Genomic DNA, 11,220 nt, shown 5'->3' with positions numbered 1-11,220 from the left:
CACCTGTCAAGATTTAGCTGCACCTCGAATTCCGATCAGTATTCCTGATTACAACAATTTCAAACGAATAAACGGTTAATTGTTTGGCAATTAATCACCATCTAAAACGTCGGAGAAAGGTGCGAGTGGATGCATTGTAGCAGAGTTGCATATTTAGGCTGAGCCAAGGTAAAAACACGAACGTGTTATGCGGTTCGAGAGAAGAATCGCAGTATCAGTAACTAACGTCCGCGGACGAAATAGCCGCGATAAAATGAAGTGACTGGCATGCAGCTAGAGCCCGCCGAAGCCCCCAGGCCCGGGTAGGCGGTCATGGCGATGGCACGTAGAGCAAAATGTACACCAGATGCACCAAATGGAGAAGTCCCGTAAACATGCCGGTGGCCTGGAAAACAAACAAAAAACCGGGTTGGGCATATACACGTATACGGACCTATACAGGGTGATCAAAATTAAGTCGACAGGTTTTTTTTTTAATTAGGTGCTTAGATTTATGTGAAGGCCATCTCTACAGTGAGGTTATGCGCCTAGGGGGACACCTAATTAGGTGGGAAATATTGATGGCGGTAGCTATGATTAACTAAAATTGAGTAATTAACTTTTAGTTGCTGCAGTAAGCAGGCATGTTGGTATTGAAAAGTTAGACGCAATCGTGTTTCTACGCAGTTTCATTCGGCAGAATTCTTCTAGCGCATCCGTAATCCGAGATATAGAACTGCGAAGTTTAACTGCCGTTCGCATGATTACGCGTGCTGACACCGAAGACTGGCGCGAAGCTCCTCACTTTCGTGGCGTGCCTGTCATGTACGGTCTTTAGTTTAACAACGGAGTGGAGGCATAGGCAAATGTGATAGCTGGCACCTTTCCAGTTTTGGCCGGCGTTATCGAAATCTGCTGTACTCGGAACCGCTATCGAAACACAGAACAAAGGGGAAGAGCTTTGCACCGGTGTTCGCTGTCTGGCATGCGTAATCATGCGAACGGCAATTAAACTTTGCCGTTTGATATCTCGGACTACGGCTGCGCTAGAAGTCTGACAAATGAAACTGCAAATGTAAGCATGACTGCTTACTGGAGCCACTAAAAAGTTAATTATTCAATTTTAGTTAATTAGACCATCGACATCAATATTTACCACCTAATTATGTCTCTTCCTTGGCGCTTAACTTCACTATATAGGTCGTCTTAACGTAAATCTAAGCGCCTAATTTTTAAAAAATCTGTCGACTTAACTTTGATCACCCTGTATATATGCATGTTTTTTTTATGCAACAATGTCTGTCGAGCATTGATGGCGCGACTGCAGTAATAAAGTAGCTTTTGACTGTGTTGGTTCGACATAATTCACAGACAGCTAGATGTGGCGCAAATAACACGCGCACGCGCGCACACACTACATGCACGCACACGATCACAGAGGAGGAGCGGCAACTACGAAGCCAAGCCTACTAATCAAGTTGCAGGTGCGCATGCGTAAAAAAATCTTTGATAGTGCCCTTAAAGGGGGCGGAGGGGCGGAATGGTCACGCTTGCACGCCCCAGCCTGTTTATTGGCTTGGAATCATTTATGCGGCGTGTTAGATTATCACGCCACTTCTTGACAATGACTTTTCTGTCAAAACAAAATCTGCAACGACACCTATCCACTTCTTTGGAGTTGCGAAGGCAAAAGCATTAATTGATTGATTGATTGTAAGGTTTAACGCGTCGACGCAACGCAGGCGATGAGGCGCGCCGTAGTGGAGGGCTCCGGATTAATTTCGGCCACCTGGGGATCTTTATCGTGCGCCGAAATCTCGTACACACGGGCGTTTTTGCTTTTCGCCTCCATCAGAAAAGCGGCCGCCGCGGCCGGGAATCCAACCCGCGTCCTCGTGCTCAGCCGCACAACGCCCTGGCCACTGGGCCACCGCGGCGGGTCAAAAGCATTAATTGAACGCCGCTAATAGACAAATTGAATTCTGCAAGGCGATCTGTTCATACAGAGAAAGCAGGGGCGGTATTCCCGTGTTTTGTCCCTTTTGTGTCCCTTTCAAAAGTGTCCTTTTTGAGCGAGCCCTGATTGGCTAAAAGCGAACACCCGGATGTGACGCCATGCAAGCACGGCGGAGCTATGAGCCGTGGCTACTCGGAGCAGACGATTTGGAGCAGACGATTTTTCGTCGCCTTGTTGTTGGTTCGCTCGCGGAACAATGAACACATAAAAGATACTCTGATACGGTTTCAGTTCTTTAAAATGCGTTTGCAACAACAGTTACGGTATTTGAATAAAAGGCCCACTGCTTAACCGGAAGTACGTCACGATGAAAGGGACGCAAAAGGGACGTTTTCAAAAGGGACAGTTACGAGAATACCGCCCCAGGTACGTTCTGTACAAAATCATGGAACGTCGATGGAGGACAGCACGGACGAAAAAAATAGTAACGCAATATATGGCAGGCTCTCGACTGAAATTCTTTTTAAAACGGCTCGTTCATTAACACGCACGTGTGACGACTGGCGTCATCCTGCAGAAATCAGTATGCCATTCCTTCCAGTTCGAATAACTGGCAAAGGGACGAGATGCGTATTCGTAAGTAATGCAGTGAACAGCTCGCCCGGAAACGTTTGCTGACGAACGTCCAATGTAAGCTAACATAAAAATTGTCTGCAGCTTAGTTCGGCTAACCTTGTATGTGCAAAGCAAAAGGTTAACTTAGTCTGGTTGAGTCTTGGCTTCGCTTGGTTAACCTTTGATGTAGCTGTATTGACGACCACGGCTCAAGGCTCTTCGGTGCCGCGCAACGCTGACAAAAGGAGGCCCTGCCTTGCTTTCATTCTCGGCGAACGCGGCGTTCCTTTTTCACGGTGAATGTGGCGCAAGATGAGTCACGTAGCCCGAGACGACGCAGCGGCGCATGCGTGGGAGGCTGCGGGTTTGGTCGGCTTCCGATCAGCACGTGCTGCCGCTCCCGTCGTGGCCGCAGCCGCTACTTGAGCACGACTGGAAACGGGGCCTTGTGCGCCGCGCCGAAAGCGAGCCCGGCGAACCACGCGACGCGCTTCGAGGGGTGTGTCGCAGGGGTTGTGCCTGGTCAAAAGGTTAACTTGCGCACCCTCGGCGAAGCCGCTGGACGAAAGTAGTAAAGCTTTGCTTTTAAAACCCACACAGCTGCGTTTTCTGTTGTTTCCTCATTATTGATTTTTAATTCTAACATTCTTTGCCTACCTATACCGGTTTTCATGGTCTGGCTGGCTGGAGGACTTTCTGGCCTCACATCATTGACTTGTCTGTAAAGGGGGCTTTGCCGCACAGGAAGTACAGAGGGGGGGAAGCATACGTTTTTATGCATAAAAAGCATATGCCATCGCTATTCTCGCTACTCGCACTGCAGAATTTATTGTTAACTGCGAAGTTCCATGAATGTGTGGATGCCTGTGACTTAATAGCGAGTACCTCCTCCTAATCGTCGGGTGCCACGCATGGAGAGCCAATAATCGGCGATAAAGCCTGTCCATATTGTTTGTCTTATTACAATACTGCGACGTTGAAGAATGCAAAAAGATCTGGCCAAAGCTAACGCATAGAAACGCGTTTTTTTTTTTTTTCTCGTCTGGGCGAGCCAAGCACACCGACAGCGGAAGCAATGTTACCCAAGGAAAAAAAAAACTTTCCGCACATGCCATGCATGCATGCTTGCTTGGCAGCAAATGGCGTCGAAAGACGATAGCCTTCTGCCGTGCCTGCCCCTTTACGACCTCTCCTTTCCTCCCTTTCCAACCCTCAAGCTCTTCCCCTCCGTGTTTACTGATCGCATGATGAATTCAATGGAAGTTTGCTCATTTCAATTCAATTTTTCCGCGTTCGCAAGGACCGCAAGCGATCTCTCGGAACAGCGCGCATCTCGCCTCTCTTCGTTCCGCTTTTGTTTGCTTTCGTAGAAAGCTAACGTGTATGTTCCCAATTAAAAGAACGACCGTACTCTCAGTTCAGTTGTGTGCTTATGTTTCGCCTCAAATACGCCAAAGGAGTCATCTGCGGTGAATAATGTGGACATGTACGAGCCATGCCAAGTTATTTTTTTTTTTGCAGCGGAGCAAACAGATACGCGGCCAATTTTTCGACGTGGCGGAAAGTAGTTTAATCGACAGACAGACAGACAGACAGACAGACAGACAGACAGACAGACAGACAGACAGACAGACAGACAGACAGACAGACAGACATATGGATGGATGGATGGATGGATGGATGGATGGATGGATGGATGGATGGATGGATGGATGGATGGATGGATGGATGGATGGATGGATGGATGGATGGATGGATGGATGGATGGATGGATGGACGGACGGACAGATGGATGGACGGGCGGACCAAAATTTTCCCCTTCAGGCAACGCAAGAAAGACAACGTCTTTAAAAGTCGCTTGAGAGCTGGCCACGCATATTTCTCCATTGAAGCGTCGCTTTCTGTGGCCTGTCACAGTGCGGACACTCGAGAGTAGTAGAGGTGACGTAAAAGGCACGTACCATGCCGCAGAAGCAGTCGGGCATGGTCGGGAGGTCGTACGTCAGCACGGCCACCGAGCCGAGGAAGTACATGCTCATGCCGCTCGCTTGGAACACCTTGTACTGCGACCGGAATAGAAAAAAAACAAAGCGAGTTTATACTAACGAGCTTGTCAGAAAGAAACGAATAGCGACGCAGCGACCAGTATTGAGATGTTCTGGAATTTCGAATAAATAAAATTGGTGCCACGAAATACTGCTTTTGTAAATTGTACAGCCAGCGCAGCCACAGAAATTTCTTTCGGGTTTCGGGGGTGGCTGACCTGGAGGAAGGCTGTACTGGTGAAAAATTCAGCAGCACTTCAGGGAATTATCAACTAATGCGTAGCATTCTTATGCCGCTTGTCTTGAGTGTGAGGTTTTTACAGTCAAGTTTTTGGGCTTTTTTCTAAATCCTGTCCGGCCAATTATCTCCATTTACGCTATTATAACGATTATAAAGAGGAAAATTCGTGAAATCTGCATTATTCGGGAAAATTCGTGAAATCTGCACACAGTTCGCCATTTCCCGTAAATATTTTATATTTTTCTTATTTTTTATTTTCTCAAAATTTTTTTCGACGACGTATCTCCGTTTACACTATGATAACGATTACTGGTGAAACTTTCGCGAAATCTGCATTATTGTTGAAGTGCAGGACGTTACACGTTTCGTCGTTTTCCGCAATTCTTTGCACTTTTTTTTTAGTTTTCCAAAATTTCGTGCTACCAGTTACACTCGATTCGCGATAATTCAAACACGAAGGAACCCCAGGATTTTGTTTCAATTATCCGAAGTTTGAATTATCAGAAGTTCTCATATATATGACTCTGAGCACACATTTTGATTAGGCTTTGATTTTAATCACATTTGTTTCTTTCTAAGCCTTCTAAAACCCTTATTGCACAAAATAAACAGAAAGCAGAGGCGTAAGGTTCACAAGCCGAATTCCGTGCGCGTCACTTTCGTAACTGCGGTGTCGTTTTTCTTTTTCTTTGTTTTGCTGATACGCGACGCTCGATTGCGTGATTTCACGTTTTTCTTTTTGTTTTTGCGACAGTGGCCCGCATAGTTTTGACCGCTTCGACAAGTGTAGGCAGTCAATCAGGCTCAGACGTTTTGTAGCGTGAGCTACACTGGCCGAAGTTAAGCAGTTTCGCGTGGGCCCTGGAGAGCAGTTCTGCGCATGCGCGAGGAGCAGTGACGTCACGTGGCGCACAGAACGTTGCTCGCTGCCCGGCGTCTCTCAGACACCCCAGAGGCCCAGCGTCTTCGCAGACCTACGTTCCGCACGTGGCGGCCCGGTCAACGTGATGATCATGCGAGGGGTGGCCGGGTGTGGAACCGATGGCTCGTGCGTCGCAGCAACACCGGCGTGCGCCTGTGGAACCAGCTTAGCCCTTAATACGTCCCCGCCAATTGATCCGCCTGCATATCAGGGAGCCCCCAACTCTCGGCTCGATGAGCTCTTTACGGCGGCAGAGACTCGGCGGGCCTTAATGGCCCTTAAAACCAGCACGACACCCGGCCCCGACGGCATAACCAACAAACTCCTGCGCAATCTCGACGACCTCTCTATCCAGCAACTAACTCAGCTTTTCAACTATCACTGGACACAGGGCACGCTCCCACAGGAATGGAAAACGGCTCAGACCGCTCTCATTCCTAAACCTGGAAAACCTATTGATCAAGAGAATCTCCGCCCTAGCTCAATTACTTCTTGTCTGGGCAAGCTTTTTGAGCATATGGTACTTCATCGACTTGCCACCTACGTGGACGACAACCATCTCATACCGGAGACCATGTATGGATTTAGGAAGGGCAAATCAACTCAGGATGTCCTGTTCCAACTCCATCATGACGTAGTCAAAGGCACCGGAGTGTCACCCCGCGACACAAGAGCTATACTCAGCCTCGACCTTAAAGGGGCGTTTGACAATGTTCACCACGCCGCCATCTACCAAGGACTCACTGACATCAATGTCGGCCTCCGCACCTTCAATTATGTTCAAGCATTTCTCACTGGTCGCACAGCGTGCATAACCTTGGGAGATCTTAGGTCTGACGTTATGTCACTGGGTACTAGGGGAACACCGCAAGGATCTGTGCTATCCCCTTTCTTATTTAACCTAGCTCTGCGAGACATACCTCCAGCACTCGAGCGTATCCCGCAGCTCCGGCACAGCCTCTACGCTGATGATATCACTCTATGGATGGCGGGGGGCTCGGATGGCAGTATCCAGGAGGCGCTTCAGAAGGGCATGCTCGCAATTGAAACTCTGGTAACAGCTAAAGGACTTACGTGCTCGCCCCAAAAATCGGCATTGCTTACCATACATCCTGGACGACGCCAACCTTCGGGATCGCAACTCATCCAAGTATATACAGCCCGAGGGCATCCCATTCCCAGAGTGGCTACACTCCGTATACTTGGTCTGACCATCCAGGCCAACGGGCGTAACACGACTACGATTGAGACCCTGTCACAATTCTCCCAGCAGGTAGGGCGAATGCTTGCCCGGGTGGCCAACCGGCGCCAGGGAATGCCTGAGTCGACACTTCTCCGACTGGTGCGCACATTTATAGTTTCGAAATTTGCGTACGCGCTACCCTACCTTGAACTCTCAAAGCTGGAGACAGAGAAAGTCGATGCCCTGCTCCGCAAAGCTTATAAGCAGGCCCTTGGACTCCCTCCCACCACTTCCACGGCGTTATTCTCAGCTCTTGGAGCTCACAATACGATTGCTGAAATTACAGAAGCAGTGCGTACAGCGCACATTCAGCGTCTAGCGAAATCTCCTGGTGGTCGCACGCTCCTCACGCGTTTGGGGATCACCATACCGCTACGAACCCCTGACGTTCGCTCCTTACCGACAACTGTTCAAGCAGCCATACACGCGACCCCGCTACCTCGCAACATGAACCCGGATCTACATCCAGAGAGAAGGCAAGCACGAGTTCGGCAGCTAACAAAAACACTCCGCCAGAAGTCCAACGTATGGTACACTGACGCTGCGCAGTATGCCCAACGACCCAGCTGCTGCGCGGTCGCCTGCAACTATCCAGAGACCAGCTTCACGGCCTGCACCGTTCCAACGCCGAATATAGCGGCTGCTGAGCCATTGCCCTGGCCATAGTGCGGATAACGGCCTCCGCAACCCCAGGAACCATCGTCACGGACAGCCAGGACGCCTATCGCACTATATCGAACGGCCTGGGAAGACCTCACACGCTAGCAGTTTTACGGACGATCCCTGATATGCACCCACTTCCGCAAATCAACCTCATATGGGCACCGGCACATGCTGGGCTGGAGGGCAATGAGGCGGCACACGATTGGGCTTGTGAATGCACGAACCAGGACCCAGTCGATCGACCCGTCTCTCCCGACTTGCACTGCCACCCGCTGCTCACATACAGCGACATTCTTCATTACTACCGCGAAACTCGTCAACAATAACCTAACCCCTCCCGCCAGTTTACCCGACAACAGACTACCACACTCAGACTCATACAAACGAATACATACCCTCACCCCAAACTGTTCAGCCGCATATACCCAGAGACTTATACCGACCAATGTCCAAGATGCAAGATTGATAAAGCCACACTCCCACACATAATCTGGGCTTGCCCGAAGGCACCACCGACTTTCATTAAGAGTCATCACGACTGGGAGACAGCTCTGCGCAGCAACGACCCGGAGATCCAACTGCGGCTGGTCCGCCTGGCTCTGGACGCGCCGGCACCGGTGGCCCGCCCTCACGAGGGCACAGGGGGTGTCGGGGCGTCCGGGACCCGGGGGACTTGGCCGTTCTCACACGGGTCGCTGAGGTGAGGGAGCTTGGCAACATAGGCACCGGCTGAGGCCCACCGCTGAGACTCCAACGCTTTGGCTGCTGGCCCTCCCGCAAGGGGCTCAACAGAATAAAGTTTTTCTCTCTCTCTCTCTGGGGCGATTGGTGACGCTGCGCCGGAGCCGCTTGATAAATATATATTTCACATAATGCTTATACCGTGTGAGTGTGTCATTGAAGTAGCAGTAAGCATGATAATCAAACTAATAATCAAGCTAATCCTAGGCAATCAGGAAATCTAAGAATAACCAGCTGAACCTTAGCTCACGCTACGTATATCATGGCATAGCCGAGCTAAGCCACTGTTATTATTTTTTTTAGGCCTGTCCGTTGTTTTGATTTCTACTCCACATCGTAGAAATAGTAAATAAGGCTAGAAAGTTTAGGAATATCACGGTTTACCATACTTTTGCTTCGTTTCAAACGTTTGTTTACTAGCAACGCCTTTTGCCTTGTAGGCTTGGGCCGCTTATTTTTCATTTTTTGGCTGTTAACATTATATAAGCACGCAAATTTTGAAATAGTTGCGGGAAAGCAGTAGGTATTTTCCGGTTATGGACACGCAAACAGTACGAATTAACCGAACGGCAGAATTTGAATTAAGCGGCTTCGAAATACGTCGAAAGAATAACGGGCCAACCAAAGTTTTGAATTTTTTTTAATTAACCGAAAGTACGAGTTATCAGAGTTTGAATTATCGCGAGTCTACTGTATCTCCGTTTACACTATATAGCGATTACAGGTGGAACTTCAGCGATATCTGCATTTTTGGGGAAATGCAGGGTGTTGCACGGTCCTGGCTGGGGGGGGGGGGGGGGGGGGGTACTCGGCGAAGAATGCTACGCACTAAAAAAAAAAAAAAAATGCCCGCGACCGGTTAAATTTTGTCCTGCGGTCTCGCAAGTGCACGTGCCGCCCCCATCGGCATCAGCAAATCGCCGAGGATTGTGGGCGAGGTAAACGGCACGAAAGCACTTTATTTTTCTCCTGTTTTTCTTTCTTTCTGTCTTTCTTTCTTTCTTTCGTTCTTTCAATAAAGCAACCCACACTGAAGTGCGCAAAAAATTCTTAGATCGTTTTAAAAACTCACAATTGCGCGTTTTAGACTACTCCGGTAAAGTAATTAAAGAATGGCTATCTACCTTCTGTAGAATTGCTACCTGCATTGTGCAGTTGAACACATGTATCATCATAACTGAAATATATGCTCAGCTGTAGTCAGGAGCTTTGGTTTACGTGTAACTCTTGGAAGAAGGAAACGTGTTATGCGTCATTCGCAGCCACCTCACGAAATACCGTAGCGATGTCCCGTTGGTTTGGAGCGTACTTTGATGGTATGCCTCAGCCATCACAAGTTTGTTCTTCTTCTCGTCGTTTAGTCAATCAATGGCTGGTCGCTAGTTCAATGACAGGCTACACAGGAGAGACGTGTTCACATTACGTTGAAATGTCACCCGGCGGTCTTTGTCGCATGATGTCACAACGGACCGTCAACAAACCAACGCAAACAAGATGTCACAAGGGCAACCGTACACTTTCTAATGTAATTTTGTCATAAAGAAAATTCTACAACTCAACTGAGAAAACTGAGAACCTAAACTACATCTTTAGGAATTTAGCTAAATAAGTTAAAATAAACCCTAGTTTTAACAGGATCACTTTATTCAAAGTAATTCATGATCGACACCGTAGTGAACTGACAACTGATCTTCTCCGCTCACAACGAAGTATCGCTTATAACAAATGCAGTTTTCTTTTGTCCTCAAGACTTCGCTGTAAGGACGGTTTACTCTGCTTAGTTATTGCTCATCATCATCATCATCAGCAGCAGCAGCAGCAGCAGCCTATCTACGCCCACTGCAGGGCAAGGGCCTCTCCCATAGACCTCCAATTATCCCAGTCCTATGCTAATGGCGACCAATTTATCCCGCAAACTTCTTGGTCTCATCTGCCCATCTAACTTTCTGCCGCCCCCTACCACGCTTCCCTTCTCTAGGGATCCACTCAGTTACCCTCAATGACAAACGGTTCTCTTGCCTTCGCATTACATGCCCTGCCCACGTCCATTTCTTTTTCTTAATTTCTACTAATATGTCCTTAACACGCGTTTGCTCCCTGACCCACTCCGCTGTCTTCTTTTCCTTTAATGTTACACGTAGCATATTCCGTTCTATTGCTCGCTGAGTCGTCTTCAATTTAAGTTGAACCCTCTTAGTGAGCCTCCAAGTTTCTGCCCCGTAGGTGAGTACCGGTAAGAAGCAGCTGTCATACACTCCGTTCTTGTTCGGGGACCATTGTCCCTGAAGAGGTAATGCTCGTACCATTCTAATGTTTCCCCTTTGGGGGTCGTCCTGCATTATCTGAACCCGCGCATGCGCGGTATGCATGTCATCTCACGTAGATGGTGATGGGCAGCACTTCGGCCACGTGCTGCGAGGCGAGTCCCGTGACGAGGAAGTGTATCCCGTTGAGGGAGTAGCCGAAGCAGCAGGCGTAGAGGAAGTGCTGAGACTTGGAGCCCACGCCGAAGATCATGTACGTGAAGAAGTTGCCCATGCCCGCCAGCTGCGAGCGTGAGAAATAGGGGTTCGCGGGAGCTCGCGCGCGACACGTGACGCGTGTACGCTGCGGCAACAACAACCACACTCTCGGCGGGCCTTTGACTTATTCTGCACTATGCAGAGTTGAAAGCATTGTTCAGATACCATGCCGGCACCTTGGGTAGACCACGATGGTGGAAGGAAAGGCTAAATGTTGAGGGTGAAAGGATCGCTTGGGAAAGAGGTCGTTATGCGTATGTACAAAAACGAGGAGGATATCGAGAAAGAGCGT

General features: G+C 48.9%; 1 protein-coding gene across 1 annotated transcript in view; it reads right to left on the bottom strand.

Moving 5' to 3' along the window:
- Window positions 1–255: 255 nt before the first annotated feature.
- The window catches only part of LOC144179920 (uncharacterized), a 35,119-nt gene continuing 24,154 nt past the window's right edge, over window positions 256–11,220 (bottom strand). Inside the window, exons 4-6 of the mRNA XM_077708340.1 lie at window positions 10,786–10,953; window positions 4,513–4,614; window positions 256–385 (exon numbers count right to left, since the gene is read on the bottom strand). Of these exons, the coding sequence (XP_077564466.1) occupies window positions 311–385; window positions 4,513–4,614; window positions 10,786–10,953 (345 nt within the window). The 3' untranslated portion in view covers window positions 256–310. The remainder of the gene's footprint in view (window positions 386–4,512; window positions 4,615–10,785; window positions 10,954–11,220) is intronic.

The sequence above is a fragment of the Haemaphysalis longicornis genome, unplaced genomic scaffold, assembly GCF_048455015.1.
Source record: "Haemaphysalis longicornis isolate Haplotype H1 unplaced genomic scaffold, Haemaphysalis longicornis Haplotype H1 scaffold_4, whole genome shotgun sequence".
In the NCBI taxonomy this organism is placed as follows: Eukaryota; Metazoa; Arthropoda; class Arachnida; order Ixodida; family Ixodidae; genus Haemaphysalis; species Haemaphysalis longicornis.
Note: the sequence above shows the minus strand (reverse complement) of the source record. Positions and strands in the feature narration are given on the sequence as shown.